At 43.4% G+C, this 24,921-nt stretch overlaps 1 protein-coding gene across 1 annotated transcript in view; it reads right to left on the bottom strand.

Moving 5' to 3' along the window:
* Window positions 1-24,921, bottom strand: part of heatr1 (HEAT repeat containing 1) — a 30,356-nt gene that overhangs the window by 2,383 nt on the left and 3,052 nt on the right. The window contains exons 8-43 of the mRNA XM_088934299.1: window positions 23,796-23,926; window positions 23,214-23,322; window positions 22,903-23,013; window positions 22,625-22,742; window positions 21,980-22,087; window positions 21,796-21,891; window positions 21,354-21,442; window positions 19,847-20,058; window positions 19,132-19,253; window positions 18,732-18,926; window positions 18,206-18,380; window positions 17,852-18,000; window positions 17,211-17,403; window positions 16,734-16,906; window positions 16,209-16,376; window positions 15,674-15,916; window positions 14,644-14,775; window positions 14,236-14,342; window positions 13,195-13,338; window positions 12,914-13,032; window positions 12,527-12,648; window positions 11,238-11,366; window positions 10,733-10,963; window positions 10,071-10,200; window positions 6,896-7,059; window positions 6,127-6,179; window positions 5,784-5,907; window positions 5,542-5,682; window positions 5,132-5,418; window positions 4,596-4,746; window positions 4,045-4,203; window positions 3,560-3,694; window positions 2,065-2,169; window positions 1,237-1,405; window positions 749-903; window positions 268-426 (exon numbers count right to left, since the gene is read on the bottom strand). Of these exons, the coding sequence (XP_088790425.1) occupies window positions 268-426; window positions 749-903; window positions 1,237-1,405; window positions 2,065-2,169; window positions 3,560-3,694; window positions 4,045-4,203; window positions 4,596-4,746; window positions 5,132-5,418; window positions 5,542-5,682; window positions 5,784-5,907; window positions 6,127-6,179; window positions 6,896-7,059; window positions 10,071-10,200; window positions 10,733-10,963; window positions 11,238-11,366; window positions 12,527-12,648; window positions 12,914-13,032; window positions 13,195-13,338; window positions 14,236-14,342; window positions 14,644-14,775; window positions 15,674-15,916; window positions 16,209-16,376; window positions 16,734-16,906; window positions 17,211-17,403; window positions 17,852-18,000; window positions 18,206-18,380; window positions 18,732-18,926; window positions 19,132-19,253; window positions 19,847-20,058; window positions 21,354-21,442; window positions 21,796-21,891; window positions 21,980-22,087; window positions 22,625-22,742; window positions 22,903-23,013; window positions 23,214-23,322; window positions 23,796-23,926 (5,308 nt within the window). The remainder of the gene's footprint in view (window positions 1-267; window positions 427-748; window positions 904-1,236; window positions 1,406-2,064; window positions 2,170-3,559; window positions 3,695-4,044; window positions 4,204-4,595; window positions 4,747-5,131; window positions 5,419-5,541; window positions 5,683-5,783; window positions 5,908-6,126; window positions 6,180-6,895; window positions 7,060-10,070; window positions 10,201-10,732; window positions 10,964-11,237; window positions 11,367-12,526; window positions 12,649-12,913; window positions 13,033-13,194; window positions 13,339-14,235; window positions 14,343-14,643; window positions 14,776-15,673; window positions 15,917-16,208; window positions 16,377-16,733; window positions 16,907-17,210; window positions 17,404-17,851; window positions 18,001-18,205; window positions 18,381-18,731; window positions 18,927-19,131; window positions 19,254-19,846; window positions 20,059-21,353; window positions 21,443-21,795; window positions 21,892-21,979; window positions 22,088-22,624; window positions 22,743-22,902; window positions 23,014-23,213; window positions 23,323-23,795; window positions 23,927-24,921) is intronic.

Raw genomic sequence — 24,921 nt, 5'->3', positions numbered from 1 at the left:
AGTATCTTGGTTTCTTTAATAAGATTAATTTTCCTGTCTCAACATCACCCTCCCATATTCTCTTGTGTAAGATCACACTTTTCTGTACGTTTTATGTTTGTTCCATTTTAGTTTTGATCTGAAAATGTAAAACTATTTGTTAAAAAAGCAATGTAATTATCATCCAAATTCTCCCGGCACTAAGTTCCATTTCTGCACATCACACGTTATGATGCGATACATTCCTCGGAGCAAAATGATCATTGCATCTCTAAGAAGCTGTTGTACCTTGGGGGAGCTGTGCCGGGTCTTCAGTAAGATCTGGTAGTTGAGGGGTTTCCACTGTGAGTCATCGCCCAGTGCAACAGAGAACTGAGCAATGCAAGGGATGAGGTGTTCTGTTATTCTGGTCTGGTAAGCCTCTTCTCCACCCAAAGTGTTCTCCAGCTGCACACAAAACAAAACATTTTCTTAATGTCTTAATTCTTAAATTCACAGAAACCTGCAACTCATTGAAACCTGTGTTATTTAAATGCAGGACCCAAAATGAATGATACTGCAGTCTCACGGATGAAACAGGAGGAGAGAAGGACAGTACATTCCTAGTAACCAATCCAAGAAATGGGCATGGCAAGATCTGAGCACAGGGGTTGAATGTCAATGCACAGGGAGCATCTACCTTGCCTTTGCAGCTCTGGCCTTTGGTAAAAAAGCTCTGTGCAGCAGAGAGAATTTCTACAGCCACATATATCCCAGCATGGGAGTGTACCTGATGAACAAGGGGCAGCATGAGGGCATCTGCGCGCTCCTTGCTGACGAAGCGCTGGGTGTCATAGAGGAAGATCTTGTGCAGACAGTCCAGGATGTACTGCAGGAGCAGGCAGCTCTTGTCAATATTGTCCTCCGAGTCAAAGAGAGCTTCATCTGCAGAAAGAAAACAGAAGCGACCAGCGAGTTAAACAACGAAACAAACAGAAAGGGCAGAACTGGACACCCTGCATAGAAAAAGACAGTAGCTGCAGAAACATGAAAAAGAATACATTGACAAATAATTTTGATGTTTTTAATCATTAATAGAATGAAATGCTCTTTTCATATTACTCCCGCTCTTACCCTCAAGTCATTCAAAACCCTTTTCATCCTACCATTCCCAGGTCAGTTCTAATTCGACCCCTTTACTGATGCTTCTATTATGAATGATCCAGTACACCCTTCTCACAGATGAAAGAACTCTTCCGGCTTACTGCGAGCACAAACCTGTTTTCGCAGTGTTGGTCTGGTTCAGGAGGTCAGAAAGGGGCTTGATGAGATGCCCAGCGAACAGGATGAACAGTCCCTTCAGTCTGCCGGCAATGGAGTCGGAGAGGCGGTAAAACGTTAGCAGTCGCTCCTTCGGGGCTCCTTCTGTTTTACTCCAGTCAAACAGCTGTGCATTCAGAGGACAACACATGAGTACAGCTAGGATGAACATGTTTTTCATGCATTTGCATTCACCATCTATCTATTTCTGTAACTGCTTTATCCAATACAGGGTCATAGGACAGCCGGAAACTATTCCGGAACGCAACAGGCACAAGGTGGGGGTACACCCTGGACGGGATACCCGTCCATCACAGGGCAGACAGAAAGACACAAACACAGACATGCACACACTTACACCAGGGTCGATTATCCCAGGAGCCAATTAACCTATCAGTTTGTCTTTGGATTATGGGAGAAAACCGGAGCACCTGGAGGAAACCCACTCAAACATTGAGAGAACATACGAACTCCTCACAGACAGCACTCCGGGTCTGGAATTGAACCCAGGGCCCTGGTGCTGCGAGTGGTGCTAACTACCACACCACTGTGCTGCCCATGGAATCGCCAGACCTCTTTTGTACCTTCTCATTTGGAATTCCGTTTAATTGTTAATATTGATCTTTATAAATGACAGAATGGAACACAAAATCACTAAATTTATTCATTTTCTATACAAGTGCAGTTCTAAAATTTTTCTTCTCTAAGAGGAACAATCTCAGAAATAACCCTTGAAAACAAAATAAAATGACCATTACACGGATTATATCTCAAAGGACTGCGCACCTTGAAGAAGAGAGGCCTGAACGTAACTTCTGAAAGCTTCATGACCATGACCAAGAGACAACCGACGATATAGCCTTCAATTTCATTCGTCTTCTCCAGATCACCCTAAAAGGCCATTAAGGGAGAGTCAAAACACTGAAATACCAACTTGAACTACACATAATTCTTTAAAAGAACAATGTTTAGGCACGGTTTTGCAAAAAACACTTGCAGTTTTGTAACAGAAGTATCAAGGTACAGCTGGATATTCTACTGTCGATCTGATAACAGTTTTGTGGGCTATTAGGCTGGGAAAACCTTCCCCTCTACTATTTCTAAAAACACCTGAAATTACTCTTTATTTTCTCATTTAAACCCACGCAGTTTTGAACTACCACTGCTAATCAATTCAGATTAATTTACGTCACAATCCTTGTATTGCACGTGCACACATCTGGCACACCAGCCCATAGCCTCTGAGTGGCTGGAGAAGTGATAAGAGACTCATATTACTGTTATTGAGGGGCGATAATAAAATTGTGGGTGTATGTGGGTAGTCGGGTGGATAAAAAGACACTTATAAAATACTTTACTCGCACTACTTTAATCATACATTAGGATATTTGAAAAGAAAACTCGCCTAACAATAACTGAGCTTGAACAAAATCACTCCTGACACACCATACCCAGCAAGTTGATCTGGATTACTTTAAGTTTCTAGAAAGCAACAAAACTTTTCTCCAGGTTTGACAGTCCTGCAATGTTCTACAGTGTAATGAAACTGTTGTTACTTAACTGTAAGCAGAGCAATGAGCGTTAACACCACAGCACAGTACAGATTAAATTAGCTAAAACTATTCTGACCAAGAACAGGCAGCACCAAGCTACAAATGCCTGAGGATTCTCTGCTTTTTATGTTAACTTTGATCTCAATTACTTAACTACTTTGATAAGAAAGCCAATCACGTTTTTGAAGTCTTAATTGGCAGCTAACTGAAAAATACCCACAAGTCTCTGGCTTAATTTTCTAGTTGGCCCAAAGCCTATTATTCATTTGCATCTATTCCTACACAGCTTGGTAAATTTGCAGGAGCAGCTTGCAACTTTATAAGCTCTTGCTGACAGTAGTGCACGCTGGCAGGATTCTGCAAGGCCCAGGAGTTATGGCTGTACAGCAAACTCAAGTCTATCCACTCAAAAGGTGCTTGACCAGTTGTGTACTGCGGCTTGGGGAATCCCAGTGACTGGACTTGTGCTCATCCAGCATTCTCAGTGTGCACCCAGACCAGTTCAACCAGGGAGCCTCCACTATAACTATGAAAGATAACTATACAATTATCTTTATTATCTATTTAAAAACGGATAAAAAAATATAGTAGGATATACCCTGTTTTTTTTCCAAAAAACATTCTTATTCTACCACCAAAAATTGAAAACACCCCGGATTTCTATTCGGGAAGGGAGAGCACAACATCCTCCTCTCCTCCAGCAAGCTCAGTTCCCACACAGGACGCACCTGGGAGTGCTCTGCTCTGAAGTCCAGGGCAGTGAGGAAGAAGGCTGTCAGCTCAGACTGGTGAGAGGTCAGCAGGTCGCGCTCCATGTGACTAATGTGCTCCTGCAGGACGTCCATCAGCGGGCCGAGGTAGCTCTGCCACAAAGAAACAAAAACACACAAGGTCCCGATGACATCAAGTCATTCTTGACATTCACTAGCAAAATGTCCCTTTCATTCAGGTTTTTATTCACTCTGTTTTGGGGTTAGTTAGAAACTTTTATCAATCAGAACAGATCGTTAATTGCATCCCATGATAACTTTTGTGCTTTACTCGCAACCCAAAGATATTTCACCCACTCAATAAGTTACGCTTCTCTTTTACAATGGTCATGTTCAGATCCCTGAGCTTTGCTGTGGTTTATGAATCTCTAAGCAAGCTTCCTAATTCCGGATGTCAATCCTAATGTGCAAGCAATGCAGAAAGTTCCCCAGCCATCACGCACCTGGTGGGACTGGACCAGCCTGTTGTAGCATTTGGTGACAGTGGGCAGCAGCACCCGCGGAGGAATGTTTGTCGCCAGCGTGGTCTTGAGAGACGTCAGCCTCACGCCCAGCTGTGGGCACTGAGTCACCTTCTCCGCAAGCCTGGTGAGGTGAGCAACCTGCGTGCAGATCAGATCACACATTTCCATAAGACCCAGAGATGCCAAGAAAAGCAGTTTGGAGTATCCTAGTGCAGATTTTAACAGACAGGATAAATGTATCTTACTATTTGCAGAAAAAAAGATCTAAATCAAGAAAAAAAATCTACTACATTCATTGTTCAAATGTATTATTTCTTTTTTTTTTAGAATGCAGCTCAGATGTGCTTGTGAGAATAAATTCTTCAATCACTTTTAATAGACTCCATTTCTCTCAATTGCTACCCATCAGGTGTCGTAGCATAGCACCGTACTTCAGAAATTGAGACTTTACAACAAATGGCCCATGCAAAGAGTATAAATGGTAACAATGCTCGATGTATAAGAGTTGGAAAGGGTAAACCACTGCTCACCTGCACTAAGATGTCCATGAGGTAAGGGCTGACAAAATGTGGCAGAGTGTCACAGACCCGATGCAAAGCAGTGACTGTACTGAGTAAGTAGATTTCGTTGGAGAGTAACTCCTTGCGGTCTTTCAGAGTCTGAAGCACAGCAGGCATCAGTCTGGACAGAAGAAATAACTTTAATTGAATAAATTCACTTTACATCATTATTTTTATATTTTCAGACTGCAGGCCCTGTAAATGAAAGTTATTTTTTAGTCATGACGCCGGACATCAAACAAGGAACTAAACGAAACCTTTCTACCCGAACCTGTAGCATGAGGAGTAAGGTGAAGTGAGTTGCTGATTTAAGGGACTGCTGATCCAGGAAAAACATTGTTGTCAGCTTCAAAAGGACTGAGATCTACAGAGCACTAACTTCTTCCATTCGCTTTGCAAAAACATGAGGCCGCTGTTCAGCTGTGAAGAGGTGGTTGCGATATTTGAAAACAGAGAACCATGCACCGCTAACTTAAGAGTGCTTCTTGCTTTACCACATGGCTCACCTTGGCAGCTGTGGTATAGCCAGGGCTTTAAGAGTGCTAGTGACCTCTGCGATGCACAGAAGGGCACTGCCCATGACGTTTCTCTCCTCCTCCTGCGTGGTGACCAGGCCCACCGCAGTGCTCAGCACGGGCAGGAACGCCTCTTGATGAGCTGCGCCAAAGCAGCGGCAGAGCAGCTTGAGGCTGTAGAGGGCCGTCTGCCTGTTGATGGCCTGCTCCTCCTCCTCCCGCCGCCCGTGCGTCACTATGGCCAGCAGCTCTCCCATCAGATCCAGCAGCAGCCTCACCTGCGTGGAGGGCAAGAGCCGGCAGTCATCAAGGCACCAGGAGTGTGGGTCAAAAACACCGGGCTGTGTCAAGCTGCATCAACAGCAGTGAACGGCCGTGTTGCGTGGAAACATAAAACACACCTGTCCCTCCTCCCAGTGCACCTTCTGCTGAAGCTTGTTGTTGAGCAGGTCCATAGCCTTGCGCCTCACTGAGGGCAGCTGGTTGCTCATGAGGCCTCTCATCACGGGGATGAAGGTGTCAGTGGGCAGAAGGGCGTTCACCTGCTCAGACAACAGCACAGTCAGTAGGTACAGGTCAGAAAACTCAAGAGACAAGAAATGGTAACAACAGAAACACGGCCATAATGCAAAGCAACTCTTACTTTATCCAGGACATCGTAGGACTTGCTGAGAAGAGCCCTCCAGAACTTGGCCGTGGGCTTGTCGGAGTTATGCTCCACGCACTGAGCCACGGAGTTGATGTAGCGAAGGACCTCCTCCAGCAGGCTGAAAGAACACGGACGTGTCCGGGGAGATTTAGAACTACACACTACTGCTCTGCGACGTACAGGGCATGCTAAAAACAAGGCAAGTTCATAGTCTAACAAACTGGATTAAACAAAGTTTTAGTGGAGAAGAAAAAACAATGTTAAATTACTATCACAAAATTTAAATTCAATACAATGCGCATCACTGGTCACAGTACTTTGAAGTGATACCACACACCTTTGCTCAAGACTCTGCAGATGTTCTTGCTGTGTCTCGTCACTGTTTGCCACCTGGAAAAACAGAAGACACATTGCGTTCTAGAGCACAGTACATCCTCCTACTCCACCTGGGGTTTCTGTAAAAAAACATATACTACAGCAATCCACGACTAAGCAACAAAGGAGCTTTAAATATCTTTATTTTCATAAATGTAAAATATATTGCAGAAGCATACAGTATGCAAGACAAATTACTCCCTTAAGTAACCTATGTTTGCCTTAATCATTTAAGTATTTAATTTGTTTGAGTACGCAACTGGAATACTCTCATCTGAGAGAATGGGGAAAAAAAGAATGTTCCCTTACTGGAATAATGAAAAACAAAGGTTTGCATGAGCCACTATACAAACACCAGCTCAGGACACACAGGACAAGTCATGGTGTTTGAGTTAATGATTTGACTTTTAACCTGCTTGCCTTCAGGGTCAACAACCTGGTCACACGGACAAGGCAGTTGGAACCACCCTCTCACACACAGCAAAGCACTGCTGTGCTGGCAGAGCTGATGGAATAACTGAGCACACAGAACCTCAGGAAAGCAGGCAGAACACCCATATTTACACCCCTGTGAGCAGGTGATTGCCTGGAGTTGGGGCTGGTCTTTCTTTAGAACATGAAACGTTAACTGATGAAATGTCAACTACAGCCCACAGAAACGTATCCTTAACAGGCTGTCTGGGTCACACGCTTGTTCAGCGTACATGACCACCCAGCTCCCTTCCTCTTACCTTCCCGACAAAGCTGTCTGAGGCCAGCAAGTGTGCCATGAAGGAGACCGACAGAAACTTGAAATGTCGCAGCTCCTTGCCACTGTGCGCCTCTACGCTGAACAGCAGGTCTTCCACTTCATCCTTTTTGGGTTTTCTCCGTGTAGCTCTACTCCTTTCTGCAGCTAGTCAAAGAACAGCAGAGCGTGAGCGATCTGGGAGGACAGGCCTAGAAATGTTTCAAGAGCCACTCGTGTCGCTGCTGAACGTCAAATGTGATCTTCAGTTTCTCTGTCCATCTTAACACGCAGACACAAGAAAAAGGCATCGTGAGAATTCCTTTCCAGCTTCAGTAGATCTCCCTTACGACCGACAAAGATAAATCTCTCCTTTTCACATTCCATGGATTTCCAAAAGTCAATTCTAGGAGCTAGTTAGCAGCTTTTCCATCTATATCAGCACTGATGCATGTAGATGTTTAAAGGCAAACAAGGATGAAACATTTGTTTTACAAATTTCAATGTAGAGCTGGCATATCTGACGATATGCAAGGGCAATTTGTGTTGTCTATATGAAAAAGGCAATAATGCAATAAAATTGTGAGATTTTTTTTTCCTTTCTTTGAGTGTTTTACAGGGAACATGCTAAAACAAGCTGGGAATGAACACGGGCCACATTACAGAAAGTTAATTTAGAAGCCTTCAAAGAATAGCAAGTCAAAGCACATTTTAACTTGTTGCTCAAATAATTATTTGCTTGTGCTTTGTGAATTTAACTCGGGCTTTTACTTTAACAAGGCAACTGCAACAATTTATGCATTCCAGTCTTTTTAAGCACCATAAAGCTGTAAACCATTTACTATACTACTGTCACGCACAGCATATAGCATAGTTTATTTTATGTAGCACAGAAAAAAAAACATAATTTTTTGTGAAATCACTTGCCACAAAGAATCGTTTGAATCCAGCAACAAGGGGTTTCTCTTACCATTTAATATCTTTATTCAGCAATAATCTGCATCATTATAGTTTTTTTTTAGGCAAAGCACTACAACGCATCAATGACTGACCCCACATAAGGAGACGAATCCCCATCTTCTCCCACACTGCTCCCTGAAATTTATGTTCTCAAAGGGCCCTTCAAGCCAACTGACAGCTTTTCCCAGAACTTAAAACCATTCCTGCTACGGTTCTATGAATAAGCATATTCATCATAAGGAAATCATAAGCAAATGAAGACTAGAAACGAAACTGCACAGTGGCTTCAGTACACTGCATGCATCAATAATTTGGAATTTAAACGTGAAGGCGGAGATATTAGTTTTAAGGTCTTGCCGACAGTTCTGAACTACAGTAGAAAAAAACTTAAATCTTAAAATCTAATTATAACAATCTTAAAAGCTCTTATATCACTTAAATTGCTCTAGTAAGACTGGTTATAATTCTCCTTGATGATAATTTACTTTGTGCCCCTCATGGAGCCCTTCACTCCGCTTCATGCATGTTATTATACTTTGCCCTCTGTGCGGTACAGGAAGTTGAATATTTTTTCTTTATATACAGATGTATATAGTATATAAACCAATGTCTTCAAATCAAATATTTAAAATAATAGGGGCTGGTTTACCAATAGCACAAGATTTTGCTGTTTTTGGAAGCAACACACAAAACCAGCCATGTGTGGTCTTGTGTGCTGCTACTTTTTTCAAACAAAAAAAAACAACAACAGCAGCCTTTTCATCAACAGGTTTACATGCATTTTTCTTTTTCTAAGAATGCCATTCTGATTTTTAGGTACAGCATCAGGGTGTTTCACATGATGCTTTTTTTATTTTTTATCATCACAGAAATGCGATGAGGTCACGTCTGTCAAGTATCCTAGTGAACAGCCAAGGCAGACAACCCCAGTAAGGGCTGTTTGTGTTCTGTCAGGTATTCTGCTGCAGGCCAGTCATGTGCGGCGCTCTTTTAACAGTACCCACAGAGGGTACTGTACCGCGCTGGAGCTTAACATTACAACAAATGTGCTGAAGTTGAGAACAAAAGCCTTCCTACTGCAACACCCGACAGTGTACAGACACAGTTGCAGCATGTTAAATGTTCCATTTTTTCCAGTGTTTTCATTTATTATTTAATATGCTTCCTTTTAGAAAGCATCTAAAGGGGCACTGCAGTCCCAATTTCTCAGACCAGTTATTTACCATTTTTTCCATTTGAAATTTCCCTTTCTTCAATAACCAGATATATTAACCTTCATACAATATATTTTTACAATACAGTTACAAACTGTGTATTTGTTTTGGGGCCTTTGAAAAGCACAAATCATAAAGGAGTGATGAATCGCCTGAAAGGGTGCCCAAACCTTCGCTCATGCCACATTCACTTTTTAATTTTTTCCCCCAATCTGTTAAAAATCTGCAAATAAATACTAATTGTGCACTAAAATATGCAGAAAGATGTCATGTTTGTACCATAAGTTTGTACCATGCAAAGGTTGTGTCAGCATTTTTTCACTTAGAGATGTACTGAAACAATTTCACCAGAGGTGCCTAACGAGTTGCACACAACTGTGTATTTGTGTATCTGATTATAGTTGTTATATAGAACTGCCTTTCCCCTTTAGCCCTTATGCCTTCTCATCCTTCGTTAATGGCTTGGATTTGTTAACGGCTGCAATCACCTCGGGCACCAGCGAGTTCCCAAGCCTGTTCTCAATGGAGCTCCCAGTCCGTACAGGGGAACTCAAGGGGAGCTGCCCCATTTCCACACCTGGTACACTTTATGACTGAAGTTCGACTCCCGTTGAACCTTTAACAAGACCGATACCTAATCCCTGCTGGCATGCAGATACAGAACCACCTCACATCGCTACCCGACAGCCCCTCTGAAGCAACTGTTGGCCAAACTGACTAATCAAAACGTGAAGAAGCTCTCTTCAGCTTCACATTTCCCAAGCACAGCCAAAGCTACAATAAACTGACACCAAAAAGAGGTCATTCAATGATTTATGACAATAACTAATGAAATATTTCATCAAATTAACTAAACACCATGTTTCATTGAGTAAATGGTAAATTGCCATATAATGGCTAAAGGTCTGAGCTTTGAAATTCCCAGCAAGCCGTTTTTAGTGGTTTTATGAAATGAGATTGAGAAAACAAATAAAAGAAAAGATCGAGCGAGTGATTTGTAGCCACCTTCTTCCTTGTCCTCTGGTAAGGCGGTCAGGTACCGCAGGATTTTGATCAGGGAACAGAGCTGCTCCTGTAGCTCAAACGTGCAGCACACAGAGATCCAGAACTCCATATCCCTCTCCAAAACAGCATCCTGGAGGCAGAAAATAGAAATAAACCTCCATTCATCTCTCTTCTGACAGCCTCACCTGGCTGGAGAGATTCAATCTTGCTTTCACAATGCTGTTCTATTTTTAAAACTGGAAAAATATCCAAAAGTATGACATATAAACACCTTCACATGAAGGAAAATGAGACAAGGTTGATTTTAACATCCAGAGGTCTGCAGCAAGTTACAACACAGCAGTAATAAAAGGTTTCGATTCAGATTTTGACTGGTTTCTGCAACTTATAATCAATCATATTTGTTACTGGTCGGGCCACTCAGGAGCCCAACTCGTGTTCTGTTGTGCTGCGGGCGTGATCACACGACATTATGATTTGGACCAGAAGTTTGGGAGGGCATTTTAAAAAGGCATTCAGCTGCTTTACTATGGATACTGTGGGTTTCATCATGCATACCACTATATGCCTTATGAAAATACACTGTAGATTATTTCTACACTGTAGACACTGTAGAAATGGCTGCCGCGCGCGGACACAACTCGGGTCAGCGAACTCCGCACCTTCTCCGCGCCGCTGCTGCCAGCGCCCGTCTCGGTGGCGTGCTGCTTGAACAGGAGCAGGAGCAGCACCCATAGGAAGCGCTCCGGCCCAAGGGTGCCCACCAGCTGGCTCAGGATGGGCAGGCGGCGGTGCTCAGGGACGTGGGGCAGAGCGTCCACAAACAGGCGGACAATGCCGGCTACCACACTCTCCATCTCTCCCGGAGACTGCGAAGGTCCGCCTTCGTGAGCCTGCAACACAGGTACCATTGCCAGGATGCTCCCAGCACACTCCTAGTCCCCCACACGTTCCTTCACAGGGGTCGGACTGTCAGGAGTTGTGCTATTGCACTCAAAGTGGCTTACTGCAGTCCTGTCTTTCCATGCGTTTATTTCTATATTTCTGATTCCTTGCATTTTGTTTTACCTCTTATGGGTCTTTAAAGATGAAATCACAAGACAGGTAACTTTCTTTCACGTATCAAAATGTAGACTGAACTGTTACTGGAGTCCACGTGACACCCACCTGTATCAGCGCAGGGATCACAGTCTGGACAGTCTTGTTGATGACCTGGAAACTGTAGATGTCATCGAGCCTCATGATGTTTGCCCCCATGAAAGTAAAGATGGGCATGATGTTGTGCAGGATTTTTTCCTATGACAAAAGAATAAAGACATTGGCTACTATGACTATAACATGGGCAGTCATTCTTGTAATAATAATGTTACAGTTGTTAGGGAAAAGATGTAAAGAAAGCTTCACAAATTCAGTAAGACAAACCACTCTAAATGAGGCAGTACTAAAGATCCTGATTACACAGCGGAGAAATGTTCCAGGGTGCATGGTGAAAAGCAATGAGTGAATATTGTTTCAATTAAAAGTACGACTATGCTGCGAATCACTGTGCCCTAGTGATTAAAGTACACGCAATGGAACAACCTTGTTAGTAGACTGCACTTGACAAGACAAATGTGAAACTTGTTATAAAATCAGTAACTTAAAACAGTGACAATAAGTGGTTTTTAGTGGTTGAAACAAATTACTACGACTGCCAAATAGTATATGTCATGAGCAGATATATTGTTATAATTTAACATTTCATTATCGATGATAACATGCACAGAAGAAAAAAAGAATGATTTTGCCAGTGACAAGATGTGAAAGACAACACACCAGAAAATACACCATAAATGCAATGATATTTTGTAAATCTGTACCCTACTACACTGGATGTTCCTTATACCTCTGTCCCTATTTCAGCCTTAATGCAATTATAATGAAAAAACGAGGGGATGAAAGTTATCAAGAATCATTTTGTCTGAAGTGTCTGGAAGTTTAGAGGTCCCTCTGGAGTTCAGCATATTCTGATAAAAGTCATTTTACCTGGACCAACCTGATAAACCAACCTCACTCAAAATGCCAAGTTATCAGTTCTTCAACAGACTAATAAAAGTATTTTAAATGCACGAAACAAAAAACAAACACTGAATTAACCATTTAGAATGATTCTTAGGAAGTAGTTTACTACTTGCGTTTTTCTAAACATCAGTTATTCCTATTATAAGAATAATAAAGTTGTGGCAGGTACACAGTGTGGGTATCTCTAGTCATGTGACCAGTTTTACATGTATATTTCATGGATTGAATTTCCTCAAGGTTACAGAAGATGCACCTGGCCCTCAAGGTTCTGGTAATTGTTGTGAAAAAGAAAAGTCAGGTAGTATGGGCGTGGTTTCCCAATTTTTTAAAGCACCGAAAAGGGTATGACCAAAGGTTATGAAATGTGCTTGGGCAGGCAAGAGATAAGGACTTACGGGAAACATTCCTGCTACAGCCCCCAGCAGCAGTAAGGCATGGTGATGCGTCTGAGGCATGTTGGAGCACCTCACACACTGCACCACCAGCTCCACGTTGAACTTCTCTTCATCCAGCAATTCTGGGAACAAAAGACAAACTAGCTGGGATAAAGACAACAGAAGCGTTCAGTTCCAACCGATACATGCTCTAGGTACTTCCATCCTAACGACAACTTCTGACAGGAACTCCCGCCGTGTGACCTGGCAGTGGAACACGAGGAATGTGAAACATATACCAAGAGCCTAGATTAGCAACAAAAAGACAGTCCTAAACCAAAATTCCATGAATATACTGTTTTTCCACAGCGATGTCAGACAAAGCAACAGACTGCTGATGTGGCGCACCTTTGCTGACAGGCTTTCCATCAGGGGACACTTTGTGACAGACGTTGAGCAGACAGCTGAGGATTAGTTGCTTGGTGTACTCCACACTCGCCTGCTCTGTACCCTGGGGCTCCAGACACCTGCAGAAAGCCAAGACTATTTATGACAACTACTAGGCACAGGGCAGAGGGAGGAGATGGTTAAGTTTTTTCCACAATTTTCATGCTTTACTTTTGCTTTAGGGGAACAAGCATGATTAAAAAAATGCATAAAAGCAAAGTGAATTTTGTGACTGGGAGCACCTGGAGAGGAGGGTGAAGAGGGCAGGGACCAGCATCTGGGGCCTCTTGAGTTTCTTCTTGTGCTGCAACAGCTCCAGGATAAGTGTCACCCGTTGCCAGGAAACCGCGTCTGCCTGTGCAGGCCCATCAGCCACTGGGGCTTTCCTGCACCACACAACACCACCAACTGGTTACACCTCTGCAGAGCATCTGCTAGAGCTCCTCTGGTGCCCAGCAACCAATACAAATCACATCTACACTGCAGGTGTGAAGGCTAGAATCGTTTAGAGAAAGTCAAGACTGGTTTCCTGCTTTATTTTAAAATACAAGTCCTGGACTTTGTGTGTTCTAAAAAAGTACATGGTAAGAACTAATCATAAAAGGAAAAAAAAAATCATCGGAGCCTCCCTCCCTTCCATTTCTGTCACCTATCACAAACGCTGCTTACACAGGGCTTCCAGTATAGTAGATGACCCCTCCCATATAATCTTTGCCCTCCTACCATGTGGGAAAAGATATCGCCGTGTACAGGCTAGCTCCCCCAGACTCTATAACAGCTTCTTCCCGCAGGCTGTCAGGCTCCTCAACACCCTGAAATCTACTTGCACCAACCCCAATTCCAGAAACAGGGTTTAAATCCCCCCAGTGTGTTGTGTATACTCTATTATGTACTGCCGTGTAATTTGCACTATCTGCACTTTGCACTATGTGTACCCTGTCTGTATTTGCACCGTGGACAAGAAGGAACGATATTTCGTTCCACTGTATACTTGTATATGGCTGGAATGACAAATAAACATGCACTTGAAAATTCCTTGTGAGGAATATAAAGTGTCCAACAGGTGAGTCCTGATATTCATAGTCTGTACTAAACTTAAAAAGAAAGAAGAAAAGATTTTTTTCCATGCTGAAAAGAAAAGAATGGAATAAACCTTTACTTGTTCTTTTGCAGCCTATGCATGCCAACGCAGCCACCTACTTGAACTAAACTTAAAAAGACCAGGGGGAATGAAGAAATGTTTTTGGGGTATGAAGACGTCCTCAGCTCCTCTAGTTCATTACCGTTGCTGCTGGAGTTTCTGTCTCCTGGTCTGCTGCACGGTAGCTGAAGCTTTGGGCTTCTCTGCAGGAACCAGCTCATTAGCCACCTGCTCGGCATCCACCGCTAGCTGTGTCAACACAAAGCAACGCAGTTCAGGCTTCTCACAAAGACACAAGGTTGACACTGAGAACCAGTGTAAACTCAGGTCTATAATTCAAAAATGCTACAAAAAGCTACATAAAACTCCCAACAGTGAGATCCACATTTTCAGAGGTGCACAGAAAAAAATGCTGAAATGATGAAACAGTTCAAGAATGAAACGGATCTGACTAGATGATTCCTGAGATACCTCAGCACAAGGAAAAATGCACAAAATGAATTTCTTAGTGCAACTTAACAAGCAGGAGGGAGTACAGGAAGAGGCTTACTGCTTTGAAAACGCTGTTCACAGTCTGGGCGCAGGCTGGATTCCTACACTCCACAAGCAAATCAAACATCACCCCAAGGAGTCTCTGCTGTATCTTGTCGTCTGTCAGAGCTGTGAAGAACGGCTTTGTGATCTGTGAAGAGATAAAAGATGGAACACTCCCTTTGAGAGCCTGCAAATGTTCAAAAGCAGCAGAAAGATAATGATACAGCCCACACACACCCTCAGACAGCTCTCAGGGAACAATCAGGACTGGTCCCATTTTCTACAGCGAGGGCCAAAGATACCAATTTAGAGAGACGATCCTGGCAGTAGGAGCACTAAATAATTGCTTGGGTATATTACATAAGAATTTTTATGCCTTCAAAAAACTACAGTGATCTCTTACTTTAATGAACTTCACCAGCTTTCGAATTTAACGTACAAAATCTGGCAAAGAGGACCAACAGTTCCAGCCCACGGATCAGGGGATAATTCTAGCCACGAAAGGGCTGTACAGAAAGATGTACTTGTAGGAGGTGATCGTGGTGGATGAAGTTGAGGCTGACAAATCAAGTGACACAAGAGGGCAGCAAACACTGAATAATGTGTTTGAAATCCACCCTCTTTAATTTGGAGGCCACCTGGAAGGCAGTCACAATTCTAACACTAAGAACAAATAGAAAAAAAGAGCTCAAGCTCTGATTTAGAGTTTGAAGCCCATGATGATCACAAAACCATATATGTTAAACTACAGTATTTTATTTTTCATTATATATATGATATATCTCAATATACAAGTGTATAATAAAACTATTGTTTTTATATACAACGTCTTCATGTATGTAATATTCAATAAACATGCAAAGGTGAGAAAATCATATACACTGCATATTAGTGTTTTTGGGCTTGAAATGTAACAAACAGCGGGCAATAGTGGACACTCCTTCCCCCGCGTTAGTCCAGTAAAGTGAGGGAAACTGGATCCCATCCTCCCCCAGGAAAGGAGAAGGCACTTTCAGAGGCATACTGATCCAGCTCATGCTGCACACCTGCTCCAGAGCGAGGATCTGGACGGCTGGCGTCCCTCGGCAGGCCTGCTGCGAAGTGGTCAGGGCCCTGACAAACAGGTCCAGGCAGCGCTGCTCCCGGGCCAGCAGCGCGGCCGACTGCGCGTCGAACTTCCCCAGCAGCTGCTTCAGCAGCAGAGCTTCGTCCTTCAGGAGTCCCGGGGGCTCCGGCCCACATCTCGGCAGCAGCCTCTCCACGGCGGGCAGCAGCGCGGCCAGCACCCCCTGCAAGAGTGACCGTGAGAGACTCATCCCAGACTCTGGCAGCTCAAGACAGACACCCCCCGTTTCTCCATCTACAAGCTCCCCGGGACACGGCCGTCACGTTTCCACATGAAACAACTTACATGCCTTACTCAGAGCGATTAATCACCGGCAATGGCCTTGTTTGGGAATGAAAAAAACACCTAAAAAGCATGACCAGCACATTCTTTTGCTTTTGAAGCTAAGGGGTAGCTCTGCGCTCGAGAATAGTGTTTTCTGTGCACAAATGCATGCTGATCGGGAGCCGACATACCTCTCCATTGACCTCCTGCAGGACCTTCAGCAGACCCCTGGCAGTGTACGACGGGCACTCCGGGTCCTGGGCGCAGTGCAGTAGCTGCTCCAGGGACACGGCCAGCTTCCTCTCCCGAGACCTCCCTTTCCCAGGCACTGCTGCCCCTTGAAATAGCTGGCCAAGAATCTGCATGGCGAAAGACCAGATCTTTATTCCCCGGGACAGCTATGTCTGTTAAAAGTGATCTAGCATACCCATAAGTCAACAGAGCACAAATAACACAATTTTTCTTTTTACTTCATTAATGACAGTATAGCAAAGGACCTATTAAACATGATCAGAATGACACAAATACATGAGAGAGAAAACAGAGAAATAAAGCGTATAATTACTTTCAATAACTTCTGAAATCCGATTTAGGGCATATATTTTCCTCTTGTGACTCTGCATACCATACACCCCAAAAATGTAAATATGAAGATTATTTCAGAGATAGAGGCGTCACAAAATAATCCCGATTCCCTTCAGAGCTACTCGGGGTACCTGGCTGATGTGAGAGGGATCTGCAATGAGCTCCTCTGCAGACTGGAGCAGCTTCTCGATGACAGGCTGGAAGGGAGAGGTCTCTGCCCCAGCCAGGCTCTGCAGGCAGGCCAGCGCGGCCCTGCGGACCTCCCTCACCAGGCTGCCCAGACACACCACCAGAGACGCCATCACTGCCAGGAGAGAGAGGACCCGTGTACAGACACACACTACCAGACGCCAAACCGCCGCAACATTGACACCAGATCCCGTCCTGCAGCCCTTCAAACTCACACGCAGACATCAAACACAGGAAGAAAACTACGGAAAGCTGGTATGAGCATGAAACGCACAGAAAGACTTTCAAAAATATAGAGTAAAATCAACTTTTGGGCAGGGGCCTTTTCCAGGCTTGAAAAGTCCGCCTGCGAGCTGAACCCCTTCTGCGTCAGGGGTACCGGCTCTCGGGGTCCGCAGCGGCCGGATGGGATGGGATACCTGGGGAGGATTTGGACGCCAGCTGCTCCAGGGTTCGGACCGGCTGTGCTGCAAGGAGGGCCCTGCCCACATACAGGGCCTGAGTCTGCAGCACCGCGGGCACCTTGCAGCCCAGCTGCTCGCCCAGGTTGGCACTGTAGCCCCACAGCAAAGACAGGAACCTGAACAGGTCCATGGGGTCACTCAGGTGCACCTGAAGAGGCGGAAAAACAGCACCTCCAGTGGATGTTTGGCTTAGGCTATTAGGTTAGGCAGTACAAGTAATATTTTGTTCTTGTTACCGTTACCTAAGAAAATGCATGAATATTTGTGTCAATCTTACCCTGATAAATGTTTCCGTACAAATCATTCAGCTGCACAGACTTCATTTTTGTACGCTGCAGCCCTACATCCACTAAAACGAAAATGCCACCTAATAGACAAACATGCCAATTCTCCTTAAAACATCATTCTTAACCAAAACCGAAAGAAAACGTGCGCAGTCACATCTGAACTCGGACACACGGTCGCGTTTTCACCCTGACATGTGCAGGCGAGATGTGCAGCTCCACAGGGAGGCCCCTGGACAACAGCTTGTGACAGACTGCTTGTGGCTCGTTTGCTCAGTGACCCGATGTGACCTGAGAGCAGCTGTGAGGTACCTGACAGAAGAGCTGCATGAGAGGCCTGAAGCCGCAGGCTGTGTGTCCTTGGCTGGCCCCATTGATGATGATGTCAAAGAGCTGGCAGAGCAGACGCAGGTAGTGGCATGCTGGAGTGTCAAGTCTCTCAGGGTTCCACCATGTCTGTCCTGGGAAGAACAGAACAAACCGCAGGACCTTAAGCCTCGCTAATCAAACACACGCCTGTGTGCATGTAAGGTAATTGACCATACAGTAATTCAAATGTTAGTTTTTGTTAAAGTTTGATGAATAAGTCTGAAAGTAAATAAGAAGAGTATTATCATTGTGACTTTCTAGTCTTTTGCCTTTTCTTATAGTAAGAAAAGATTGTACCTCTGAAAGTGGAAGTGGGACAGTTCAGAGCAGGAATGAAGATCTGGAGCAATAATGTCAGCAAGGCACAGAGCTCTTTCTCCCCCCTGTCTCCTGCTCGGAGTTTGCCCAGGTAATCTCTCAGCAGGTCTCCAGGAGGAAAGCATCCTTCTGAACGACTGTGGTACACAACCTCCTGTAAGATAGGACACAGCTCAGCTTCTGAAGAAGGAAAAATTATAATAACCAAAACACTACAATGTGACTAATTGACAGGTTAATTCTGCCAAAAAATTCTGATTAGTAAAAGGCTTTCAGCTGTACTGTACTATCAAATCTCTTAACAACTAACAAACAGATTTACTTTTCTAATTGTAACACCAACAAATTATTTCAGCCGAGGAAGATACTGGTAATGTTTAAAATGTGAGTCAAATGCTCTCCAAAACTGTTAAGAAACCATTCCAAAACCAACTGTAACATAACTGCAAGAGATGCATTTTTTTGAACTTCTTTCATTATTCATTATTCCTTTCCCTCTGCTTACCTCAGTCAGCGCTTTGGCGACGAGTTTCTGCAGCTTGGGTTGCAGCAAGTCGAATATCTTCAGAGCCGTGTTTAAATGATGAGGCTCATCAAGGGTCTGCAGGCTCTGAACCAGAGTGTAAGAAAGGACCAGAAAGGCAGCCCTCTCCTGTAGACTAGACATCTGGTTCCTAACTATCTCAATGAGATCTTCAATCTGAAACAGATGCAAAAAACTGCGTGAGCTCAAAAATATCACCCTGGACACTGTCAATAACCTTCCACTCAAGTGCAAGATGGTTCTTGTTTATTTTTCTTTCTTAGGCCTTAGCTACGCTGCTTAAGAGTTCTCATGCTCACGATATTTGAGCGTGAATACCACTGACATCACAGGGCATGATATTTGGATTCAAACTACTCACAGTGTTAAGTTTAGAAGAAGAGTCCATTGCAAGTAGGTTTTTAGTCATTGTTGAAATAAGCTGTTGATTGGCTTCTCCCAGGACATCTTCTGGAGAGGTCTTGGCCATAACTCCATCTAGCACTGCAGGGAAGAAACACTTCTGTTTAAACAGGCTCATTACAAAATCGTGAAAAGGGTGACAAACCTATAATCGAGGTTTCATTTTTAATCCAAAAAATATTTCAATAACGGGTTCACCATTCATTACAGTGAGCCCATTTGAGCCAGCTGAGCCACTATATGAATAAAGTCCTTATCTGTAGTAAAACATGCAATGGGTCAAAGCCAGCTTTTAAGACAGACTTTAAGGAAATATTAACATCAGTGAACAGAAAAGCGATTAAAGTCATTATCGATGAATTAGCTGTACACCATAGTTATATATGAATAATATAAATTATCTGTGGAGTGAAATGGATCCTTCAGATTTCAGGACCATTGAGGTCTAAGGTAAACTCCCTCTTCTTGCTCTGCACTTGCTTTGAAGAAGAGGGAATACACAGAAGCTGGCAGAGCAGATGCGAGGCAGCACTCCTTAACAATTTTGGAAGTGTGTATTCATGCGATGGTACAATCGAAAACAAGTCAATCCCTCGGACCTGCTCCATGTATATACGTATAAGAACAGGAAATTCGAAAAACCCTGAAAAATATCCGCCAGGTATTGTGTTTACCATTTCCCCAGCCCTGTAGAAGAGGATGCTGGGAGAAGGGTGTGCAGCGGGCGATGCAGGTGGCTAACTGCTGCTCTGGAGAGCTCGAGCAAGGGCTCGTGACGACCAGAAAGGGCAGCAGCTCCCGGACAATGAGCGTCCTCACGCTGGCACTTCCCTCGGCAAGCTGCACGCCATCCAGCATCCGCACAGCCTCCTTGAGCACTGGACACCTACCAGGACAATACCGCCAAACGTAAGGTGGCTCAGTAGTATTAAGAGATAAGATATGATCAGATCACTTTATTGACCATATACAAGTTCTTGCATTAGGAATTTGTCTGTACGCACACCCCAACTTGCTCTCCATGAGACACACAGACAGGGAGAGAGAAGCTTGGGGTCAGAGCGCAGGGTCAGCCATTTATACGGAGCCCCTGGAGCAGTTGGGGTTAAGGGCCTTGCTCAGGGGCCCAGTGGATTAGGATTCCTCTGCCGGCCGCGGGATACGAACCAGCAACCTACCAGCCACAGGCGCAGATCCTTAGCCACAGTGCCACCACAACACCCCCACAGACCCACCGCACCATTAGTTATGTCTGTTCTACAGAAAACACCATCGTAAACTTGAACTTCAAGCAGCTGTTACAGCTTTTGGGCAAGTTCTATTACCATAAATATCATATAGTAAAGCAATGTGGCAGTAACATCACAGACATTATAGAAACAAATATTTGTATTAGAGAAAGAATGCATAAGAACTGTTTCTTGACTAAAATCAAACCCATGATGCACCTACAAACTCTGCTCGTATGAACCAGTAGTAAACCAATATTGCAGTGTGGTTTCTATTAAGTAAGCATAAAAACTGTTTGCAGCTGATATCCAAGTTATTTACTTCTAATCAAACTGACTTTGGCCTCAGAACTAAAAGGATTCAGTTATTTGGTGAGAAACAGGATTCTGGCAAGACAATGGCAAAGTTTTTAATTGAGCCTATTTATTTTTGTAAGCTACAGGTGTAAAATTGGGACAATACCATCTTAACCACACTGATATCAGTCAGGTTAAAAAATTCTAAAAATAAACATACTGCAGCATCTATAAGAAAAATGTTGACCAGGGAAGAAATGTTTTCTGTTCAGTTATTACAAATAAAGGTTATGTAACAATTTAACACCCACCAGTGGACAGCATAGGTTTGTGAAAATAATTGTACTTATAGTAATCAAGATCACACTAAGCTCCCTGTATTCATTGGGAAAAGACAAAGGTAGAAACATCATTTTCACTTATAATCTTTGGGACATACAATACATTCAAGCTTTGAATTAGCCAGTTTAAGCAGTTTTTCAGCAGCATAAGTTTTAAGTGCTTATGCAACATTTTGACCAATTTCAATGAAGACATTACTTATATAAGATGTTTTGAAAGTTTGAAAGCTAGACAAATAAATTATAAAAAATTAAAATCAAAGCAATTGCTCCAGGGGATCTGGACTGCTTAAAAGAAGGAAATTATATCTCACCAATTTCCATCCTTTGAAATATCAACACGTTGGAAAAGTGAAAGGAGGCAGGATATGGTCTCATCAGGGCCCAGACGGTCAGCATACACCTGTAGAAATATGATTCATGACTGAACTGCACTTGTACAGAAATGTACATTTAGAACATAAAAATCTCAGAAACAAATAGGAAGGGCCTGGGGTCACACAACTGTCAAAAGCAGCCATTAGCAACTAAGAAATGTACATAATGCCAAAAACCATATGCATCTGTATTGTTTTAATAAACTTCCTTCTGGTATTGCTTAAATTGAAAGCAATTGTTTTTCATCTGATAAACATTTTTAAACACATTTCAAACAATTGGTAGTATCTACTGTTTTTGTACCCAAGTGTTACTTCCAGGAGCTGGTTTTTGCTGTATTTTACGCTGACAGCATCCTTCATCCTTCAAACCACTGACCTCCAGAGCCTTCATGGCAGTCAGCACCACTTCAGGAACATCGTCCCTCATGCGGCCCAGCACGGCCTCTCTCAGGAACGTCTCGTCAAAGCCCTCCTGCCGAAGAAGGTGACATGAGTATACGGCCCTTTTGCGAGTTAGGAGGCCAAGGCAGTTGGTTTCAATGAGCTCTAAGATGAAGCACCTGTCCTGTGTTGATGATCTCCTTCAGATGTTCGATGGCATGATTTCTCACCACAGGGAGAGGGTGATTAAGACTAAGCAGCAGGGAGGTGTCAGAATGCGCCAAAATCTACATCCAAAGGGAAGAAAAAAGTGTCAACATTTATTTAAAACTGATACAATCTAAAAATTCTTCAGTCCATCCATCCTTCCAGCCACTGTATCTAATACAGGGTCATGAGGGAGCCAGAGCCCATCCTGGGCACATGGCAGGGTACACCCTGGGCGGGACACCAGTCCATTGCAGGGCAGAGAGACAGACACAAACACACACTCACACCAGGACCAGTTTTCCCAGGAGCCAATTAACCTACTGGCGTGTCTCTGGACTGTGGGAGGAAACCCATGTGAACATGGGGAGAACATACAAACGCCACACAGACAGCACGTCAGACTCTGAACCCAGGGCCCCAGTGCAGTGAGGTACCAAAGGTAACCACTTCACCTCCAAGACACCCAAACTAAAATTTCTAAATAATTTAAATAAAAGCATCACTAAACTTGCAAGAATGGTAAGTCAGGCGTAAACCCTTCTATCTGACTACACTGCTCAACAGGACAGATCTGGCAGCAGATCATAACCTCGGGTTTTTGCTGAACTGCACACCTTGTATTTGCCGCTGCTCATGGAAAGGGAGAGGAAGTGCTGGAAGAGTTCTTGCTCCTCCGGGGCTGAGACGTCACTCAGGTGCCCCTCCAACACAGAATCCAGTGCTCCTGGGTACCTGCGTGTCAACGAAACAGGTTGGGGAAAAGCAGAACGTAACACCCAGGTCTGGGAATGCATCTTCACTTCTTCCATAAAGGTTATAAATGTCCTGCTTCTTAAAAGTGTGTCTTTGCTACATCTCACTGACGCACAATGAAAAACAACAGCCGCCTTACTTGCACTCAAATGCTCGTATGAAAGGCAGCAAACGCTGGTTGAGAATGGAAATCTGCTCGGAGGAAAACTGTCTCTGTTTCCCATGGGAAAGGTACTTCTGGAGAAAAACCCTGAGGAAAAAAAAACAGCTGCTTCAGAACAAGGGAATAGGCCACAAACTCACCGCACCTCATCTGACATCGACACCAACAGTCTAGGTTAAAGACAAAACACAGAACAGGCCGACAGATTACAAAAGACACTCCAAATATAATTCTTCATACAGTCAAAGGAATTCCTAAAAACAGAGAGAAATGATTAGCTAAATTACTTTGCTGCGGTGTGCTCCAAGCCGTTTTCTAGAGGAAGATTCTGCAAGATAGACTCCAAGAGACTCCCTGAGTCGATGTTCTCTGAGGGCTCTTCTCTCTGGCTGTCTTCTGAAAGAAAAAAACATTTTTTAAACCCGAATGTGTTTCATACCACTGCAGGAATATAGAACATACTACTCCTTGAGTCTTGGTCAGGTTAAGTTATACTCTAAAGTAACATTTCATTAGGCCTCAAAACATAAAATGCTAACCACCTTTGGTGTTAAAGAGTGCTTGCTTTCAAATATTTTCAATAACTTTTGGGTTTTTCTTAGCTTAGTACCAGTTGTCAATTCACACAAATCAAATGGAATCAGACAGAAAATAACCCTGAATTCCATACTCAAATGCTACTGTTGACTTAAACGCTATGCTCTAGTTACAAGGTGAACATAGAGTCCAAGGCCCATTTTACCAGCGTCCCATCTTGATCAGGACAGGGACAGTTAACACTTCTACATAAACAATCACTCAACTTAACAAACCGATCCAATTGATTTTTAAGATTTGAATAAAGCAACATTGATTCCTGCGAAACTCACCACTGTTCGCAATGACAGCGTGGATGAGGTGTGGGACGAGGCAGCGCAGCACAGGGCTGATATCGTGTACTTTTGCGATATCCTGGAGAGCAGAGATCAGACCAGGGATGCTGCACAGGCGGGTACAGGCTCTGATTTGAAAAATGTGGAAAAAAAAGGAATTTCACTTATTGATTACTAGAGAAGGTCAAGACCATGTTCTCCAAGAGCAGTACAACACTGGGTCATATGAAAACATTATATAGTTTTATGGTATCAGCACTGCCAATATGACATTCTTCCAAACCTGACAGACACAGACATGCATATATCCCTCCATTGCATATTTCACAATTCATTCCAGCAGAAAGTGGTTACAGTAAAACCGAATTGCCCCTTTACAAAGTCTGTTATAACGAGAATCTGAAGAAAACTATCTGTTCGTTTGTTCGCTTATGCTTTTTGAAAAATGAAGTATACACATCTGAATACTGACAATTGATTTGGCAGCTTTCTGAGTCATTGATCAATCACTGACCTTGACACACATCACTGAAAAAGCTGATTGGGCACAAGTGATGAGGAGACTTAACATGTTGAGTGTCAAGCATAATGGAATTCAGGAAAGAAAAACACTGAAAATCCCAACAGGCTTCTTTTATCAAGATACCTTTTCCTTATTGTTATTGTCAGTGATACACCCATATAGTAATATAGCAAAACTGCCTTATTTCGTATGATTCGCCATCACACCAAAAAAGATTTCCATATTTGACCCCAACACGTTTTTGGATTTTTCGTGTTCTGGGCATTCTGAAAGTAGCCAAGCACTTCGCCAGGGTCTCACACTTCATTACTAAATGAAAGAAAACCCATTACATGAGTTTTTTGGTAAATCAATCTCAATGGAGACAGTAAACAGTAGGTAATACTTCTAACGTTGCTGCTGTGGAAAGAAATGAGTTGCTGCTACTGAAAAAGAAAACAGCTTATCGCTTATCATCATGAATGGAATGGAAAAACAAAGAAATCAAAGTGACAGCTCAAAGAATCTCATCAATTCCAAGAATACCATCAAATTACCAAGATGTTATTCAGGATTAGCATTCCAGACTATGTTTTCCTTGAGACTGTAAATTACAGTTAC

This window comes from Atractosteus spatula, chromosome 15 (assembly GCF_055471065.1).
Source record: "Atractosteus spatula isolate fAtrSpa1 chromosome 15, fAtrSpa1.hap1, whole genome shotgun sequence".
Lineage (NCBI taxonomy): Eukaryota > Metazoa > Chordata > Actinopteri > Semionotiformes > Lepisosteidae > Atractosteus > Atractosteus spatula.
The sequence above is the reverse complement of the archived record's forward strand: the minus strand, read 5'-3'. Positions and strand labels throughout refer to the sequence as shown.